The sequence below is a fragment of the Lagopus leucura genome, unplaced genomic scaffold (assembly GCF_019238085.1).
Source record: "Lagopus leucura isolate 7727_CA_CO unplaced genomic scaffold, USGS_WTPT01 Super-Scaffold_1, whole genome shotgun sequence".
Taxonomy (NCBI): Eukaryota; Metazoa; Chordata; class Aves; order Galliformes; family Phasianidae; genus Lagopus; species Lagopus leucura.
This window is the reverse complement of record NW_024962250.1, coordinates 10,777,116-10,798,358: the sequence shown is the minus strand read 5'-3', so window position 1 is coordinate 10,798,358 and position 21,243 is coordinate 10,777,116. Positions and strand designations below refer to the sequence as shown.

Genomic DNA, 21,243 nt, shown 5'->3' with positions numbered 1-21,243 from the left:
TTCCTAACGTTCCCCAAGTTTTGTGTATTTCTCAGCTTTGAATAGAAGCCTTTCTGGCAGAATTTTTCACTGCCCAGCTCTTCACAGTCGCCACATTGATTTATTTTCAGCTGCAGTGTCAGCAGCCCAGTTGAAAGGGGGAAAAAAAAATCTTTTAGCAGTCTGTCCTTTGTAAGGCGAAAGGCTGCTGCCACCCAAATATTCTGCCTGCTCACAGCTGTGATTAAATTCAGGAAATTGCTCTGGCATAAACTTCCGCATGGATCAGTTAAGGTAAGTGCATACCCCAAAGAGCCTACATCAAGCTTTTCCATCCATGTGCCACTATGGAACCATTTATTTTGGAAAAGAAAAGAAAAAAACAAAAAACAATTTCAAGGAATTTAGCAATTCAACCAGTACAGCTTTCATTTGGTATGAGTTTGCAGAGCTGAGAAGCCAGGAAGCAGTCTCTGTGCAATGAGTTCTGCTTTCCAAGTTTCCCAGAGGGGAAAATGCCTAGAGTCCTCTCTTCAGGAACATCTGAAATTCTGCTGGGTGACCTGACTTCACTCTGGCATTAGAAGTGAAAGCTCTTTTTCATGAATATTTTATTTATGGGGCTAATGAACTCTTTTCCAGCCTTAACAACTGACATTATACTTAATTTACAACAGTGCTTATCCTGTACCTCCTTCACCCAGGTTTGTTGAGAAGGTGATATTGGAAAGGAAAGCTCGAGATCTGGTTTAGCTTAATGTCAGCAGAGACACTTACGTTTGTGAGGCAAGTTTCTCTTATTGCAGGCTCTTCTCTGTTCTCAGTGGAAGGGGAGTGCTGCACTTAAACACACACTGGCTTCCTCTGTAACCTACCTCTTTCTTTGAAGTGTTCACCATTTTTGGACCCTTTTAGAGGCTGAACAAATGAAGCCAATAATGAAAATAGTTTATTGTAAGCTTAGAAGTCACAGAGGACAGGCAAACTCGATACACGCAAGCTGTTTTCCCCTCGTCATTTGGCCCCATGTATTGTCCAGTGAGTTCTAAATGTGAGCATTCTGGGTGTATGTGGACTGGATGTAAGGCCTTGCTTCCAGAGCAGGGACAGAAAGGGAGCAGTACCCAAAACAGAAAGTTACTGAAATGGACTGAGCTGTGGATACAAGATTTCAGTGTGGGACTGTGGCAAAACGCGAGTATTTATCAACAAGAGGCAGTTTTAGCGAAGAGGAGTTATTTCCATTTCTCTGTGACAGCAGGGAGATGGAGCTGTCACAATGTACACCTTTGGTATCAAACATTAAAACAGGGAACAACAGAGAGAAGAGCCTCGCCAAAGTTTTTAAGGGCTGAAAAAGACCTAAGAGTGAGAGTCTTAAGGAGTTCAGGCTTCCATGGGATATTAGAAGAAAGAAAAAAGGATTGAAAGACGATTACTTATAATCTGAGTGAGTCCATAGGGACACAAACTCTGCAGGCTCTTTAGTCTAACAGGGAAGAACATGATCAGCTGAATATAAACCAACTTGTGATCAACATTTCTTTAAAGCAAAGCTGTTTGTAAGGCAGAACGAGCTAATGAGGGTGGTGATGGATTCCCACTCTGTAAGGCTTTCTTTTTGGGCTTGATACCTTTCAGAAATACTTTAGTCAAATCAAAGTTCTGGTCTTAAAAGTAAATTGATTCACAGTCTGTGCGTGTGATGTACAGGAGGTTGGATTAGCTGACTTTGCAGCTTTCAGCCTGAGCCTGAATATGTGGAGTGAAAACTGCCTGCATTTGCTGAGTGTCTTCAAGACTTTGCCTTTGTATGCTGCAAAGTTCTCTATGGCTTTGCAATGAATGTGTTATTAATTTTTCTTTGGAAGGAAAGGAAAAATGTAAGGAGAAAAAATGCTGGAGATCTGCATTTAAAGTCTACATAAGGCTGTGCTGATCTGCTTGCTTTACACTTGACACACACCAAAACATCTAGTAGCAGCAAAGTGATGCAGTACAACTTGTTTGTTGCTTCAGGCAACGTAAGTAAAACCTGATAAGACTTTTTTTTTTTTTTTTTTTTTTTAATTGGGCATGCTTAAAACAACCTTGTAATCCCTTATAGGTCTTGTCTCGTTTAAGCAAGTTCAAAGCTATTGATTTTAATTGAGTTACTCTTGCTTTACAATAATGTAAATGAGAAGAGAACTTCCCTTCGTCATGGCCCTGGTTTGTATTACAGCAAAATAGCCAAATAGACTTCATTTAAACTTTTGAAACAGAAAATCTCTGGTAAAATTCATTCTTAAGTTTATTACATAAACTCCAAGGCACATCTTGTTACTGTATGTTTTCAAATTAATTAAGGGAACTCTTGTAGGAAATAGGTTTATTAAACAGTGTTTTGTATCCTGCATAAATCCTATATAATAGAAGCAGCATTTTTTGTTAAAAAACAAAAACAAAACAAACAAAACAAACGAGTTCACTTTAGTACATTGTATTCTATTTTGTAAGTCAGACATATTCCTATCACATGGGGGCCTAAACTAGAATAGGTCAAAGGAGATCCCAGCTTCTCTCTACCCAATCTAAGAAACTATCTTTAGTCTTTGCCAATTTGGGAATAAATTTTAATTGCCAAAATGTTCTCACTGTAGGTTGTTACACCATCAGGAAAAATATGAATGCCCTGTGGAGTTTTGGGTTAAAAGAGCAGCTTCTGACAGCTATCCTTATCATGTAACTCAGCAGTTGTGTGCCTTCATTGTAAGCTGCCAATTATTTCCCATGTAATAGCCCTAAAAGGTACTTCAGAAAATTGCCCCCAAGGTTCCCTTTCATGCTGTAGTTGAGCAGTTGGAAGCAGGCAAGTAAAGCTCAGCACATCTCCAGGGTGTTCTGAAGTTGAGCCATGTTTTAATAAAGATTGACACTTTCAAACAGTATGGGGAAGTTAATGCCCAGCTCCTATTGCAATTCAATTGAAGTTGGATACTGAACTCTCTTTATGCTTCTATGGAAATTCTAGCCTAATTAAAGATATGAAAGAGATCGTGTAATAGGAGGATCTTTTAAAAAGTCAATGAGGAATGAAGGGAGTTGATTTTTAAACCTCCTAAATGATTTATCCCTCAGTCTTCAGAAAAGTTGTGTTCAGAATAATGTTTCATACACAACTTAGCCGGAGGGAGGAGAGAAAGAAACTGGGTCTGTAATGAGAAGATAGCTTCAGTTTTAGCTGTAGAGGAATTATGCATTCCTTGTAATGGATTTGGACTGCGCAGTAACCTTTTGTTTAGTCTGAACACAGCTTTTTTTTTTTTTTTTTTTGTTAGCTTCTTGACTCTTTCCCTATGGGAAAGGGAGAATAAGAAAACAAATACACAATCCTTTTTACAATTTCATTAGAGTAATCCTCTTTGATTCGAGCCATGTTCCACAGTTAGTGCTTTTAGCTTTACAATAGACAACCTCAAGGAATGACAAAAGGAGACTAAGTGGAAGCAGAGCAGGCAAGAAGAATCATGAATTTTACTTGGTCTGTTAAAACTGTTGCCACTTTCCATCATCACTTCCCCTGGGCACCTTGGTGGGCATCATTAGTGCTCCCCTGGGCATTGACTGGCAAGGTCAGTCCTGATATTTCTTTGCATCCCTCCTTCATTCAGCAACAACCAAGCAAGGCTTAAATGCTTGCAAAATAACGTTGAGACTTAGAAACTTGCAGATTTAAATACTGTAGATAACCTGACTACAAGCGAGTGGGAGTGGAAGCTGGGCTTTTTTTCTGCTCTGTTGCTTCTGCTAGTAGTTTCTTGTTCATCAGTGCACTTCCATCCTGGAATTAGCTCCCACTGGTTTATAGCCCCCATTTTCAGTCTGGAGTTAGGGATGTTAACCTGGTCTTAATCCCCTTCCCTCCTCCTGCCTCAGCTGCTATTGTTGCCAATTAAAGTTTGTATCAGAAAGTAACAGATTTTGGAAAAACCTTCAAACAGGTGATCATCTGCTGGGTACTTCAGAGCTTGCAACCTTGCTTTCTCCCAGAGAAATATTTTGTGTTCGCAGATTTTCTGTCACTGCAGTAGTATAGAGAGTCTGTGCAGTGGGATGCAGTGGGGCTGCAAGTGTGCAGGAAGCAAAGGATTGACTTTGAAAGGAAGGCTTGGGGATGAGTGGTTGGATGACTGTGAAGAGGAAAGGGACCTGGGAGTGTTGGTTGATGCTCGGCTGAACATGAGCCGACAGTGTGCCCAGGTGGCCAAGAGGGCCAACAGCATCCTGGCCTGCATTAGAAATAGTGTGGCCAGCAGGAGCAGGGAGGTGATCATCCCCCTGTACTCAGCGCTGGTGAGGCCGCACCTCGAGTACTGTGTTCAGTTTTGGGCCCCTCACTACAAGAAAGACATTGAGGCCCTGGAGCGTGTCCAGAGAAGGGCAACAAAACTGTTGAGGGGTCTGGAGCACAAGTCTTATGAGGAGCGGCTGAGGGAGCTGGGATTGTTCAGTCTGGAGAAGAGGAGGCTCAGGGGAGACCTCATTGCACTCTACAACTTCCTGAAGGGAGGTTGTGGTGCAAAAGGGTCTGGCCTCTTCTCCCAGGCAAATAGTAGGACCCGAGGAAATGGCAAGAAGTTATACCAGAAGAGGTTTAGGTTGGATATTAGGAGAAACTTTTTCTCTCAAAGGGTGGTCAGGCACTGGAATGGCTGCCCAGGGAGGTGGTGGAGTCGCCGTCCCTGGCAGTGTTCAAGAGGCGCCTTGATGAGGAGCTACGAGAGATGGTTTAGTAGCTTGTGGCACTGATAGGAATGGGAGGGTGGTTGGACTGGATGATCTTGCAGGTCGTTTCCAACCTTGTGATTCTGTGATTCTGTGATTCTGTGAAGGGACTTCGTTTTACTCAGTAAAATGTAGTTGAGCCTATTACCCTTTGAGAGTACAGCCCAGTGGAGGAGAATGTGATTGCACACTGTACGTGTTTCGGTATGTGTGCACTGTCTGACCTTGCTCTCCTGTATTTTAAGCTAGATACCTCCTCTTCTTTCCTGTGCAGTTAATTCCTTCTTTCTTGCTAGGGCTGGAAGGCATTATAGGCTGCTTGCAAAGAGCGTGTTCAAACTGTCTAGGTGGTATTTTGGCATATTCTTCCCTCTCTGCTCCAGAATTTAGTGCAGCTGCAAGAAGCACGTGTCCATATTTATTTATAGACTCTTTGCTTTCTCTCCATAGCCCAGTTAGACCAGATGATATGATGATGTTCCCTGGAAGTGTGTCTCAGCTGGAAAAATAGCCTTGTTAAAAGTAATGGAGCATTAACCCAGGTGTCTTCAGGCATTAGCCAGTGAAGAGATAAGTAAAGAGCTTCCCATGAGGGAACTGACAGAACATTATACATGAAGAGGAGCAAAAGATTACTTAGACAAAACTATTCTTCTCTTCTCTGTTGGGCTCTTGGTGGACTTATGCTGCATAACGGAGCTAAACTTGCTGGCTTTTATGTAGTTTGCACGAGAAGCCTGAGAAATTGTTATCATACAGCAGCAAGAGACAGGTTCAGTGGATTTTTCACGTGACTGGTGTTGGAGTAAGAGATGTTTTATTGTAAGTTGAAAATGTGCAGTGGAGAAGCAGCTCAGCAAATTAACTTAGCATCTGAGGACTGATGCACTTCTCTTGCAACAACAAAGGAGAGGCAATAGAATAAAATTCCCCAAGAACACTACTTCAAACTCTGCACTGGCAGAACAGTTAGAGACCTCAGATACATTTCAGCTGACCCAGCATGTATGGCTGTTGTCATGGCACATCATCAAAACTAAGTGGTTTAGCAATGCTGTGAAGTTGCTTCGACTCATGTTTCATAGATGGAAAGTAAGTGTCTTGCATGGACAGTCATGAAAGTCAAGATATTTAGATGAATGTTGTAACCTCAGCATTCTCAGTCTATCATATAATTGCACGATGCACAGGGAAGGTATGGCTGCACTGAGATGATGTGGATATTCAAAGTCCTCCCTGTTCTGGGATTCTGGATTATCATCAGAAAGGGCAGGCAACCAGCTCAGGAACTGCAGTACTTTTAGGCCAGCCAGCAGGAAGTGGTAAAAACTTAGTAATGGCTCTATCTTCCTTCCTCATACAGTCACAGAAGTTAAACTAATTCCCTTTAGTTCCATTAGCGTGCTGCTGTTTTCAGTATAAATGCTCAGCTTGTTTGTAGTGGCTAAGACTGATACATCATCACCTCATGAGTCAATGTATTTGTATTAGCCTGTGGATTGCCTTGGTTTTCTTTTTGGAAGTGCTGGAGAAAACCATGTTGCCTCTTCTAGTAACTAGGAGAGCTCCTCATTGATGTGTTTCTGAAAAAAGAAAAAAAAAAAAAGACCCTTCTAAATCCTGCTTTGGAGTGTCTCTTCAGCAGGTAGAGAGAAGCAAGTGCTCCTGTCTTTCTGACAGTGCTTACTGTCAGTGCTAGAGGTGCTCTTTCCCTTTTCTCCATTTCTGCGGCTTGAGATCTGGGTCTTCAGAAAGCAAAGGTCAGAGCCAAGGGCAGGCCAAGGTGTGGACCAAGGGAATCTCACATGCAAAAATTGGGGTTGTATTCCTCTATCTCAGCAAAAGCAGAAGCTTCTCTCTTGCAATACAGAACTTCTGGTTCTTCCCTGTGGCTGTTGGAAACATTCAAGTCTTCAAATGATAGCCAGCTCACTTCCAAAAGGGAGAGAGGCCAATGACTGTGTTTATAAATGTCATAAAAACAAGCCACAGGATGTGTTTTTATTCTCTCCTGTCATCCTGTTCTTCATGTTGAGTTTCAGGGCTCTAAAAAATCCAGGCACTCCCTTAGCTTCCTGGGGAGATTTTTGCAGTTTCTACTTGTCCATAGGTAGCTCCAGGGGTTTGCCTTGTGTTTTGGCTCCCAAAACTAAATCAAATTTATTCCCAACCTCCTCTTCCTCCCACGCAGTGTTTATCCCACTGTACATTGACCAGACACTGTGTCTGAATGCCAGGATGCTTCTCAGCTAAGAATTAAATGATGAGGAGACATTCTCAAGTAAAACCTTGTGAAATATGTTGCTGTAGGTTATTTACCTCTTTCCAGTGTGTGAATTTACTTTGGAGGGTGCGGGGGTGCAGATGTTCCCAGATAGCGACTACGTTTCACATTACTGATGTGCCATGACTGTAGGTTGTGATTTTCTTTTTCAGGCTTTGTAGCTGCATTGTAGAGGCAGAAGGGGTCATATGAGAAGGTCAAAAGGGTTTTTACCCTTCTAGTTCCCCAAAAAAGAATTTTTCAGTTGCCATTTAAATATATAACCCACCAGTTTCTTAATTAAGGTTGATGATGGTCTTAAAATGCATTTTATAAGGTACACCTTAGTAAAACTGAACCTGGGTTCATATTTCCCTAGCTTGAGTGCCCAAAACTCACACCAGAACCTGGCTGCCTGCAGCACACAACTGTCCCTCTCTCATCGCTGGGGAAGGAATTAGGCAGCAGCTGCATGTGTCTCCTGGAATAAGTCAGAGCAACCAGTGCCAGTGTAGCATGTCTGACTGCCTGTCCACTAATTTCCGTGCCCTAAAAAGCTTTATGCTTAGGAGGAAAAAGGCTCAAGTCTCAGCATCATTTTAATTTTTTTAATGATGCATTCATCATTTGGAGAAAGAACAGGCTACCTTAGTGAACTTAAAAAAGAGAAGAAGAAAAAGAAAAAGTCTTCTCTAGAAAGGATTTCTTCCCTGATTCTTTGTATCACAAGGAATAACCCCCTTCCTACTGCTGGGAGAGCACCTCATGCCATATAAACAGTATGACCTACTGCCTCTTCAGTAAAGACCTGAGATTGAGAGGCAGTGTTCTCTATTCACATGTCTTCAGCTGAGGCTGTCCCTCCTCCTGTCCTCCTCTCTGATATTTTTTGTTGTTGTCCACAGAAAGGAAATGTGAGCCAAATAATGTCAAAGCTGTAAGATGAGAATGAGTAAGAAATGGAGCACTCTGAAGTTACCAGTTCCATAGTACTGTTTTTAATGGATTTGTGGTGCTTGTCTGCTGTGGAATTCTTGCGTATAAATCATCCACGTGAAGAGCATTAAATATGCTGCAAATACAGCACGGGTGTTCAGATCATATAAATAGATACAGCAAGAATGTTTCGTCTTGCCAAGGACATTTTCAAATAATGAATGCGTCTTGCGTTAAATAAATTTGTTCCCTTTCCGAAGCCTAGATGCTGCTATCACAGAAACTACCATGGCAGCTGGCATGCACAGCTCTCACATTGGTAGCTCAAGAGTCAAAAGGAGCATGAAGACTGCTTTTTGCCCTCCAGAGGGGGAATCCTTTGGGATTAGGCAGTTTCAGCAACTGGTGTAAGGAGAGACAGAGCTAAGGGTATCAGACTCCCAGAATCCCTTGTCACCACTTGTTAATGCTAAAAGGCATTTCTAGATAAAGTTCCTCTCTCTCTCTCTAAAGATCTCAGCTAAAAGGAGAAGATTGTCAGATTTGTGTATTTGTCCTGCTTTACACAAGTCACACTCTGTGGCTCTTCCATGCACATGACAACGTTGGTAAGAGCACCCACTTGCTGGGGGCCTCTGCTTTCTCCCCAGCAGGTTCTCTGAGCCAGACCCCAGCCACACGCTGGAGGAGCGAGTGGTGCATTGGTACTTCAGCCAGCTGGACAACAACAGCAGCAATGACATCAACAAGCGAGAGCTGAAGCCTTTCAAGCGTTATGTGAAGAAGAAAGCCAAGCCCAAGAAATGTGCCCGACGTTTCACTGACTACTGTGACCTCAACAAGGACAAGTCTATCTCACTTCAGGAGCTGAAGGGGTGCTTGGGAGTCAGCAAGGAAGGAAGTAAGTGGATTTCTTTCTCCATTCTGTGAGAATAAACTCAGGAATCGGTTTTATCCCAGGTAATTAAAAAATGCCGCATTTTGCATGAGAAAATGAGTGATTAATATTCTGCCATGCAGCTGTAGTTCATTATCTTTATGGCTCTGTCTTAAAGTCCTTATCACAGACCTTTGTGCTAAGAACTAAATGGATACAGGGCAAAAAGATGAGCCTTGCTCAGAACCCTGCTTGTACTGTAGAAGTCCTTAGAAACTGCAGTTCAGTTCAGGACCTCTCTGAGTAATACACTGCTAACAATATTCTGTTGCCTCAACCATGTAGGTTGGATGATGTATGAGGCAGCACAAACCCAGTCCTTCTCCGGAGGCCCTGTTGACTAACAGAAATAATATTTATTTTCATTGCTAAATCCGGCATGCAGGAGAGGGGATGACACAGAGAGAACAACTCAGAAGGAAAGTGCAGGACTGTACTGTTGGACTTTTTCAGAGTTAAATTACATTTTAACATTGGGGGAGAATTAGGGCATAGGAATAGCTGTTCTTCCTGTTTAGTGGCTGAGCAATCGGCCCACCTCCCTTCCTTTTATTCCTCTTTCATTCTCACCTCACCTTCTATCGAAACCTGGACCAAACTGATATTTCTGGAGATTCTATGAATTGAAACCTTTCAACCCATACTCAATAATTATCAGTCATTCTTGACTATGGGCAGATTTGCTTGGCAGGAGAAGGTAAACAAGGAGATTCCAAGGGATGAATTTCCTGTGCAGGTGTTTTGGTTGTGTGGACAGCTGTTGTTATAACTGTCATGCTGGTTGGGAAGGATGGCTAGCTTTCTTTTTCCAGTCCTAGCTTTTCCTTAGTGCTTTCTTCAGGTTTAGCATGCATGAGAAGGGAATGAGTACCGTTGAGTGTTGAGAAGTTTCTTTTTCTGGGTATTTTTTTTTGCGTGTATCTTGATTATCATAATAAGACCATTGGATTATTTGTCAACTGTAAGAAATTTTAAGATTTCCTAGCTCAGTGGAAGTTTTTTTCTTAGTCATTTGTACTTTACTGAGAAATTACATACCAAAATAGCAGCCCTGTTCCTTAATTTTATTACCTTCCCACTAGATGAATATGCCAAATGAGTTTTATTGCTATTTGGCCTGGAATAAGACTCTCTGGAATCTGCTGCCTTGGCCCACTGACTGTTCAGAATTTTTATGGAAGGGGGAGAAAAAAGGAGAGAAAGAAGAAAAAGAGAATTTTTGAGCTCAAGTGAAGGGGAAAGCAAGCAGCAAGGGAGATATGTTGCCGTGAGTCCCTGATTCCCCAAATGTTGAGAACACAGTCTGACCTTTCCTGATTGTCCCATTATACGAGGACAAGATTGTGTGCAAAAAGAGCTCCAACCTTGTTTTGTCACATAGCTCCACATGCCTACTAGAGGTTTGATAGGTCTTGAGGATCAAAGTTAAAGAGGTAAGTTATGTGGAAGGAGAACTCTTAAGAAAGGACCTAGGGATGGCTACAGAATGATGAGGGCTAACAAGCAGTAGAGGGAGCCAGTGCAGGGAGCAGCCCACCAGCATATAGGAAAAAACAAATGAGAATACTTGGAGTACACAATATGCAAGTTTGTGATGGACTTCCCTAAAGGAGTAACGAATCTGTGAGGCAGTAGCTAATGTTTGCTCTGCCTTCTATTTACAAGAACCTCTACATTAAGAAACAGCCAGTAATGCCCTTTTTTACATGTCATCGTATCTCAAAGCATGAGTTCATGCAATCGGCCAGCTAGTCCATGTATTCCTTCTCTGTGTTTCTTACTCCATACCATGGTCTCTGCACATTTGCTGCGGCTGAGGTCACTGTTGGTCCAAACCAAACACTGGTTGGGAAGTTTCTGTTGTAAGCTGCCAGTCAAATGAATCTAAAACTTTTTATGGAAATGCTTGTTTCAACAAAATCTTTGTTAGGAAGGTTTTTCTGATCTGGATTTGGATGAGAAAGGGCTTGAGGAAGGCAAGGAAAGTCATTCTTCCCCTTGATATACCTCTTTACTAGTGAACTTGCCTCAAATATTCCAAATTGTGGTTGGAATCCCGCAGCATAAGGACTAGAATGAGGTGGGTCATCATTCCAGGTGAGTGTGCCTCCTGTTAAGCAAATTGAACACTTGCACTGATTTTGAAAATAAACCTTAAATACAAATTTTGTACAGTCTGAAATGGTAAGAAAAACAAGTGTTAAGGCTTCTGCATTTTTGTTAGTGTTTTGGTTGGTTTTTTTGGGGTTTTTTTTTTTTTTTTTTTTTGGAATCAGTTCCATCCAAACATGGAAATAATGTTCCTTGGTGGGAGGACAGGGCATAAACAAATCAGTAATGTTACATGTCTCATGGATAAAAGGAAGCTTTATGTGGGAGGATTCATCTGCAGTGTTCATAATGACAAGCATGAATTTGAGCTCTTTCCAGTTAGGATCAAATCTGTCTGAGATGCAGAGTTATATCTGTCCTCCCCTCCTCAGTAGGTTCTTCATCTTTGTGGTCACCCATTATGTGGATGCTGCTACTAAAGAAAGAAGGAAAAATAATAGACAATCTAAATGGCTGATTAATTAGTGGTGTTTGAGACCCTTCTAATCAGTACCTGCAGAAGTGACTGATTTTCTTTGCGCTTGGGAGAATTCTGGGAGTGAAAAACTCCATTACTTAAGCAAGCAGTTGTGTGGGAACAGGTAGCAGGGAGTGGTCATCTCAGAAAGGCCTCTGAATTGATGACAATAGGAAGCTGATGACAGTCTGAGAGGCTGTGAGGAAACTGTAAGGTACTATTTGCTGAACGCTTTTAGGTAGTGACTGAGTTAATTGAACTGAAATTCAGAGTATATTTAATTGAAATTAGATGTAGATTGAGATGTAAACAAGCTCTGCTGATTCACTGCTTGGTTTTGTTTGCTTTGCTCAGATATTCCCCTTTGGGGTTCAGTTGGGATGCTATAGTTTGTCTCCTTTAATCCTGAGGATAAGTACTAGTTGGAACATTTGTACAGTCTTGACATGAGATAGGATTCCTGAAAGCATGTTTCTTCCCCATCAAAAGTGATAGGTTTGCTCAGTGAATCAGAGGAATTACTTCTACCTATAAAAAACTGCTGGGGTTTCCTTGAGCTTTTTCTTTTGGAGGACATCTGGCCAAATATACTGTAGCTAGAATTATTACCCAGAATAGCATACCTGAGCAAATACTTTGAATTATGAAATTTAGTGAGTGATGGGATATCACCCTGCAGTACCCAAATGCTTCACAGGTATGCTCTATTTACCCACCGTCCCCATCTGCCATACCCCTTCCTCTCTTTCATTTCAACTTTATGCTCATTACAGTGTTACTCTGATAGGGTTTTGTCTTCTCTACGCGTGCTGGCCTGTTTTTATATTGAAAGTAGCTGACTGAAGATCGTATTCTCTGCCTTTGGAGTGAAAGATAGTCAGTTTTATGGCAGTTGTTAGTTTCCCTGCACTAATGCGTCTGGGAGTAAACCCACAGAAAGCACAGAGCCCTACCAGCGTGCTGCAAAGGTCTGCCATGCCTGGTCTTGGGACCCCCTGCCATTGCTGGCCTTTTGGATCAACTTATCTGTTGTTTTCCGAATCTTTTTGAAGACGAGCAGTTTCAGTCACAGCAATGCACACTAGTCCTAGCTTCACTACTCGAGGGGGTGAGTGCAGACCCTTGGCAGCGCGGCCCTTAGCTGCAGGTAGGCTGAGGGCAAAGGGCGATGACGGAGCGGAGCTGTGTGCGGCTGAGCAGCACCCTCTAGGGGAACAGCCGCCCGAGGATGCAGCAGTTCATAAGCGGACTGTGCTTTTATTGCCAGGCCCCTCGGTGAGTCCCAATTAGCTCTGGAAGAATCTGCCTCTTGGCTACGGAGCCCTGCTTTTTATGTGCAGGCATAGGAATAAGCTAACGGCGGTCTCTCTGATCTTGCCAGGGCAGATGGCTGAGACGAGGCTGGCATTCAGGGACCTTGAAATCACTCACTCGCTGTGTTTATGCAGTTCCTCTTATTAACGTTTTTTAAAGCTAAAATATTTTGCTTTGTGATCCATTTCAAATGCAACTGCCGCCTTTCTCTTCCTCCCTTTTCCTTGTCAGGGTGCAGCATCTGTCTTCCTGCAGTTTCCTTGCTCTTCCACCTTGTTGCTACATTTCTGCTCATCTTCTTTCCCACAGCAAAATGTTCTTTAGGTGTGAGTTCCTGTATTACTGGTGCAAGTTAAATCATGCCTTACTTTGCACCTTAAGTCAGCTGCACACACACATCAAAGATTTCATCCTGACCAGAACTGGGGGTGGCAACAAGCAGGAGGTCCCCCTTCTAACAAGGCCCTTGCCTGAAATCCCTACTTAGCAGCCAGCAGGGACTGAAACATACTTTTGGAAGTGCTCAGCTCCTATAGTCCCTATGTTGTCAGTACCCAGCAGGTGGTGGGAACTGGTTTATTGTAGAGGCAAAAGTGCTTGCTGTTAGCTCCATCTGGTGTGGGGTGCCTGTGCCTTTATCTTGTGACAGTCATTGCTGTGCAGTCTGTTCCTGCCCTTCTGCCAGATATGAGTTCAGATCTTTCATTTCATAGCAAAGACTGTTTTGGGAAACTTCATGTTCGCTACTTGCATCTTTCCTTTCCTTTTCTTCCTTCCAGACTTTATTTTAACCTTGTAATAGTCGCTTTTTGCCCACACCAAACCTCCAGTTCTCCTGATGTTTGGGTACTAGAATATCAGATGATTAGCATCAAGCTTGTAGGTCTGACTCTTGCACATGAGTCTTCCAGAGGCAGGACTTGCTGTGTGCACATCCAGAAAGGAAGAGCTCCCTGGAGTCTGCCTGCTGCCAGCAGATGATGGGGATGCTCCTTGGTCATGCCGTGACATTTATTGCGTTTAACATGGTTCTTGGATTTTACAGGTAGCCTGAGCAGTTTCCCCAGTGGAAAAAGACAAGGCCTTAACCCTTTCAGTGAGTATCTTGTCAAAATATTTGTTACTTTTTCTTTTGTCTGTGATACCCATGTGTCCCAAAATTTGTGCTCCCTGCTCTTCTACGTTCACAAATAGCGATCCATAAATAACTAGAAGCCAGGGTTGTTCCTAAGAGGTGTGAAGATTATAACATGCTGGTCTACAGCATCAGCTCAAAGTCCAGTACCGTGTCTTCAGCTATGCAGACAGCATGTAGCTAAGGAATTGGAATAGGATAGAGCAAGAATACTCTTCTTGCTTTACTCTTCCTCTTTCTGGCGAGCAACAATTTAAGTGATTAGTTGCATTTATGTTTAATTGCTTCACGGCCATGTTCCCATGGATATTCTTCTGTGTCCCAGTTAATGTCTGCTCTCCTCTGTACTTTGTGGCAGTGAATTGCACCCTTTCATCGGGTGCGAAGAACAACTTTTGTTTGCTTTCCTTTCAGACCTGCTGCCTCATGGTTTCCTTGGGTGTGTCTCAGTTTGTCTTGTGAGAAACAGTGATGTTTCCTGGTGTGTCCTCAGTTCTGAGCATATATTTGAGTTTTGTTGCCACTAAAAGCTGAGAAGAGGTGTTGCAAAAATCACATCCTGTGGCTTCAAGCTTTTTCCTAGTCACTCATAGTCTTTAGTGTAGGACAGATCATCTAGACACTGAGGTCAGTCTGCTGTTGTTATTCACTGAGCACTGTGAGAGCCTTTTGCAAAGCTGTGTAATGAGGTTCAGTTATGACAGCCCGGAGTAGTTTTGCATTTAACAATATTTGCCCCCACTTCAGAGGGTATGTTGATTGACACTGGTTCCAGTGAGGCCTGTCTATTAACTTTCCTCCTTTTGAAAATCAGATCCATACTGCTGCCTTCTCTTTGCCATGTTTTCCCTGTAATTAATCCTCAGCGAGCGCTTGTTCTAATCCTGTAAATTCTTGGAGAACCTTTGATGAGGGACTTAAAAAATGCTTTTTGAAGAGAGGGGCATGGGAGTGTGCACGTCCACCTGACTCACTGAGTAGCACACTTGCACCATCCCCTGGGACAGCTGGAGCTCGGCAGGGCAGATTCATAGGCCTGTTAAGACTTCAGAGGGTGTGATGCAGGCAGGTCTTGAAGGGAAACTGCTGTGTTTTGCCTTCACAGTGACTGGGAGAGATCTTGAATGTCTGCCTCCTGCTTGTCTGCTGAGGGATGGAAGCAGCTGGCTCTGGGGCTGCTGATGACAGGGCAGCCATGCAGCAGCGGGGTTCTGCATCAGCCATCACAGGCAGAGCAGCAGAGGGAGAGGCCAGCATTTTGCCCAGTCTGCCTGCCGATTTCCAAGAGGGGGGAGGGAGAGGGAAGTGGTGGTTTACGTTTAAAAATATATCAATCCCTAGGGCTGTGTGTGACTCAGTCAACACTTTTTCAGCAAGGCTGTCTCATTAGCCCCGTGTTGTTTTCAGCCTCACAGCTTACTTGAGATCTCAGCCTTACAGGGCCGTGTTTGCAGCAGAAGCTGTATACTGTATCTTACTTCATTTGGAAGACATTTTGGTTTTAATTTGCCTTCTTTACTCACTTTCTCTGCTTCTGTTTTGTTCCTCTTTTTTTGCCCACCCCACCCATTTCAGTAGGCCGCTTGGTGTAGCAGCAACAGAAGACAGAAGGGAAGGCAGGAGCCAACCCAAAGGAAGGAAAGATACAGCGACAGATGGACACCTTGCTTCTTAAGAGCAAGCATACAGCATCAGAAACATCCAACGTAGCAGAAGTGGCACCCAGAACGTTTGCACTTTCTAATAATTGGTTTGGGTTTGTTTTTAATTTCTTTTCAATGCCATTATCTAATACTTTGGAGAGCAGGGGGAAACAGGATCATGACTTTTTAAAATTGGAACAGCTACTGATGACTTAAAATTGAGTTCACTGGGACTCGAAGAAAGAGAATTTTATATACTGTATATAAATATGTATGTAAATTGTACAGTTGTCTTGTACAGGGGTTGGAGTCACTGTTCTGTTCCTCCCTTTGCTTCTGAAGGCTGTTAGGGTTAGAGGGACACTTTGCATTTAATGGATTACAGTAATGCATTCATTTCTGCCAACTGATCCATCATTCAGTTGCAAACTGATCTCTTACTGTCCCCACGCACGAAGGAGTAAGCATATCAGCATGACCTGAGCAAACAGTGCCCCACATACTAAATGCTTCTTGAGAACCTCCTCTTTGATTACTGTGCAGCTCTGTTCAAGTCACAGGCATCAGGACTTCTGAGAGAGCAAGGATTTCTCCTCAGCAGTTGGGCACTGCAAAGCTACTTGGAGTAGGGGTAGGAAAGGATTGTATTAAGGAAATGTAGAAATAGTTTCTGCACCTGTTGCAAAATGGTGAAAAATGAATTGCAAATGCATCGCTATTCAGGCTCAGAAGACATGCTTAGCAAATATGTGCCATGTCCTGAGAATCTAATGCTACTGGAAGGGCATGGAAACCATAGACACTAGTAGAATCAGCGGAGTGATGTCACGCATCTTCTTCTCTGACACAGTGTTCATCTATATGATGCAAGCAATAAAAATACTGAGGAACCATCTAAAAGCAGCATCAGACTGCCTGTTACTTTGCTGGAGAGCAAGGAACAAATTTGTCAGTGCAGAAGGACACGTTCTGCTGGTTCCCAAGAGTCTGCTTTTACTTATGCTTCAACTCTGCAGCTTGGGCCATGCTTGCTGGTAAAGGATTGCGTGCAATGACTGATCTTGTCTTTGGTGGCTCCTCTCCTGCACAGGGGACAGCCTGTCTAGCTTCGATTACCTACTTCACCTGATTCATTGGTATCAGTATCTCCCGTGCTTTTGTGCTTAGTAACAGCAAAGGCTTGAAGAGCTTGGTGCTCCTGGAGGCCACAAGAGCTGTTTCAACCACCTGCAGTTTTTCCAAACTTGTTGCCTGCTTAACTTCAGTCAGATGCAGCTGTAAAGTCAGCAGATCAGCTATCCTGGGTTTGGACAGAGTGTGATGGGACACGCCGTGCTGTGATTTGCTTTGCTCGTTTTCAACCTCCAGCGGCACTTGCCTATTCCTAGAGGAATTCTGAGCAACTTCCCATTTCAGATTTGGCAATCCTTGTGCCGCTCATTTTTGGATCCGGAACCAGTAGTAAGAAATGACTTTGTGCCATGCTGATATGAGATCATACCAACAATTGTTTGTAAAAGTGTTGTGATACTGCAGAAGGTGAACTTGTCCCCTGAGGCTTTGCTGCTTTCATATAAATGTTACAACACAGCCACTCTGTGGCACGTCACCTGATGGCAGACACATCACAGCAAGAGTGTCCTGATGCAGTAAGCTAGTGCCTTGTTGCCAAAATGGAAAATTAGAAAAAATAACAAGCATTTTTGAAATAGCCATATAGTAGCAATGACAACTCTTCCCTGAGAAGTACATTGGAGCTGATTGAAGCGTTTTATATGGTTGAAAACACCTCTGGTAGTCTCTGAAGTGTACATTACACCACTGTAATGTATAGAAAAGCTCTCTTTAGCAAGAGCAGATCCTGCAGCTCGATCCTTTATGGTTCCTCACATACAATGTATGTGTTTTTCTGGACTGCAAGCTGCCAACTTCTCAATTGCATCTTCTCTTTTTAAAATGCCCAGCACTCATCTTTTGTGTGTTGGAATGATTTGGTTTAGTGTATAGTTAGAAATGTTCCTATCTCTTGTTATTCCTATTGTAGGAGCAAAGAACGAACCCAACAGTATAAAAAAAAAAAACACTTTTCCCTGTCTTTATATGCTAGCCTTAGAAAGTGAAAGCTCTGGCTGCTGGGTGTTTTCTTGTTTGTTTCTTTTTTCTTATTTTTTTTTAATTGCATAGTTACATCCAGCAAATCCAGACAGTTGGATCTCAATAGGAGCTCTGTCATCCAGCCACTGGGACAGGCAGTGCCCCACAGAATTGCAGGGGTGTGCAGAGCTGCTAGAAATCATTGCATCTTTTCATCTGGAAATGCTGGGAATGTCAGTAAAGTAGACAGCCAGCACTGCTGCCTGTCACAATATCCTTCTGCAGACCTTTTTCTCCTTTTTGCATCTTTCAGGTCTAAAAGGCCTGCGCTCACATGTAGTTTGCAATTAAAATTGAGTCAGTTGTTCGAGGAGATCAAACAAGGTTGGCTTTGGTATTGGTGGATATTCATGTTGCTGTATTAGTGCTGACTTAATGGATGGATGGGGGTCCAAGCATTATGTTTCTTTAGTTTCATGGGAGGAGTCCAACTCCCAGCATCACAACTTCGGATTTGCACAGGCCTCAGAGCAGCTTATGGCAGCATTTGTACATTGACATGCATGACCCAACCACTATGACTGCATAAAGTCTGGGCACAGGTTAGATTACTTGTTCAGGATTTGTGTGTTGGAAGCTCACAGAAGGCTGTACTGGTCCTGACTCATATAATCCACCCATTGAGTGTCCAAACAGTCATCAGAACAGAGCAATGCTTCAGCTTCCCTCATCCCTTGTTGTTTTTCTTGCCAGTCACCGGGCTGCCAGGCCAAATGTCCTTATCTGGCAGTGACAAGCATGTTCTGCTTTGCCTTGCATCAGTAGCATCCTACTGAAGCTGGGGCAGAGGGTGTGTCACAGTTGTGCCTGGAAGCAGACCGTGGGTATCTCTCCTCATCCTACAAGTCCTCCTGGGCCTCTCCAGCTCTACTTTAAATGACAGGTGAAAACACTCATGACAGAGGAGGACCAGGGGTCTACAGAGCAAATCATCTGCTCTTCTGCCTGAAGCAAAACCGTATCCTTTTTTGCTGATCCTCCAAGGACGTAGTGTCTTGGAGGGAGTTGCATTATGGTGGGATTCACTCCTATGAAGGCACTGCTTTCCATGGCCTAAGTTTGTATTGAACTTATCCTGCCCCAGCACATTTCTGCCTATGGCATTGTTTGTTAGACTGAAAGGCATCTGTTTGATTTTAGTTTTGTAATAAAATAGATAACTTTTGCTCTAAAGTCTTTTGGTTGTTTCTTGTTGAATATTGATTTTCAGAGCTCATCTTTCTTTCACATTATGTTTTTTTAATTATATTGCCAAATGAGGAAAGGAGACTTTCCTTCTCCCAGAATCAGGTCTCAGTCATTGATTGGATCTGAGGATGCTTCTTTCTTGTGTGTAAGCCTCCAGGATGAACTAAAACATGCACCCATGTGCTGTCCTCTGGGGTTTAATGACAGATTCTGCTCAATCTACTTCAAAAGACTGAAGATTCGGTGGCAGAGCAGAGGTGACCTCCAAAGGTGGCAGCTACAGCAGAATGTGATCTCAAAGCACCCTCTCCTAAACCAGGGACAGAAGACAGCCATTGAGTCTCACTGGATCTTCTGATCAGTTCTCATGTTGGAGACTTTGTACATCGCTGAATGAGGAAGAACTGTTAAAGCTGCTGTCCTCAGATACAAGTTAAATGATGAAAGTATTGCAAACTTGAAAAAGAGAGGAGTGAAGCCAATGTGGACTTTCTGGACTAAACTGGCAACCTAAGCAGATTTTGTTGTATTACCAAGGTGACAAATTTGAGGGCTCAAGAAGAAGCAGTAGATGTCATCTCTGGAGTCCTACAAGACTTAAAGAATTAAAAGTAGGAAAGGACTTTTTTTTCTTCTTCTTCTTTTTTTTTTACTAAGTAATTCTTTGGCCATTCTTTATGGCACTCTGAGGAGCCTTCATCCTTCTCTGGCCTTGCAGTGATTCTGTAAGCAAGTCAGAAGAACGACAGAGAGATTGTTTCTGCCTCTGCCTCCAGCAGAAGTCTTTTCTTCCTCCCCTTTCCCATTATCTTTGACATAAGGAACAAAATCTCTATGCAGAAGGCCAACCTCCTGACTTCTAGCCCTTACAAGCCATTTTGGGCAAAATAACTTGGCAGCTCTCCAAAGCTGCTGTTAAATCAGGCAGCAGGATCTGCATAAGTGGTGCTGCTTGACTTGGAGAATGCCTGGGTTTTCAAAAACAGCGCCTCAGAAACGAGGAGTACGGCAAGCAAGTATTTTCTAAGGAGTGTTTGCTAGAAAGCCTGAGGCTGACTGGGCCACAAGTAATGATGCTTTTTCCTATTCTCTATCTGTGGGCTGCCCCACTTAGCAATTTTAACAGCTGTTTTTGCTTTTTAGAAGCGCCTTGCCTGTGCACACCAGGAGATGTCTAGCTTTCGTTTGGAAAACAGCACCAGCTACATGCTGCAATGCAAACTACATCCCCACCTCCTTTAAAAGCAAGAGTGAGTGTTTAATCCGTGTTGTGTTGTTCTTTCACTACACTGGGTCTGGACTGGAGGTCTGTGGCACTCAGCCCAGGTAGAAGGACTACAGCCTCTCTGTGTACTTAGCTGTGAGGATGCATGAATTGTTGATACGTGGATGAAGGACTCAGCTGTGTGTGTGACCTTCATCCTTGGTTTGCTGAAATGAGTTCTGTAGCATCTCAGAGTTGTGCTTTAGGCAATAAAAACTGCAGTGACTGAATGTCCGTTGTCCCACTATAGAGTAGCACTCTGGCTTTGCATTGCATGCAGTGCCAATGTTATCACATGATTTTGGCTGGGACTACTCAAGTGATGCCTTCTGACTTCTCTACACCAGAAAAGACTGACACAATATTTGGCTGAAGAAATGCAGCTGTTTCTGAAGTGACTTGGATGTTCTCACTGTGAACTGGCAGTTGTAACAGATAAAGCTGCATGGAGGTGGCTAAAGTTGGATCTGGGCTCCTGTAGTCCAATATGAATGCAAATTATTGCATCTCTTGACCTGTTATGATTTTTTTGAAGTGGTCAGGTGTTTGTTACAGGCTTTTTCTCCTTGGAATGCTGCCAAATATCAGCCCTTTGTAAAATGAGTTAAAGTACTTCAACTTCAAAAAGACAGAATAGCAAATATCAATGAATTCAGGAAACTGGTGGGGGCAGGATCTCTGAATAGCTGTCCAAAAGGATAAAAGAGATCTGAGAACTGATATAAGGGCTGGTGTCAAAGTCCTAATAAGAAACTATCTTGCTGTACAGGAAATTGAGGGAACATAGAGACCAAGGCCTTCACTTGTGAAGAGCTTTAGCATCCTGAAGCTTGAAAAGAAAAAACACAGAACCTGAAGCAAGAGCATTTACCTAAGGCTCTGAATACAGCAATGGCACGAGAAGGCTGGTGTAAGATCAGAAGGGCTGAAGCCTAAAAATACCTTTAAGTAGCACGTGATCTAAAAGAGGTAGAGGGAGAAGGTAAATTCTGTTATAGCATGAAAGCTGATGTGAAACACTCACTTAAAGAAAGCAGAATTTTTAAAGCTTATTTTATTCACTTCATTTAAAAAAAAAAAAATATAATGTGACC

At 42.9% G+C, this 21,243-nt stretch overlaps 1 protein-coding gene across 1 annotated transcript in view; it reads left to right on the top strand.

Moving 5' to 3' along the window:
• SMOC1 (SPARC related modular calcium binding 1) overlaps positions 1–18,870 on the top strand; it is a 124,728-nt gene extending 105,858 nt beyond the window's left edge. The window contains exons 11-13 of the mRNA XM_042862577.1: positions 8,599–8,846; positions 13,811–13,861; positions 15,476–18,870. Coding sequence (XP_042718511.1) covers positions 8,599–8,846; positions 13,811–13,861; positions 15,476–15,492 — 316 coding nt within the window. The 3' untranslated portion in view covers positions 15,493–18,870. The remainder of the gene's footprint in view (positions 1–8,598; positions 8,847–13,810; positions 13,862–15,475) is intronic.
• Positions 18,871–21,243: the final 2,373 nt, after the last annotated feature.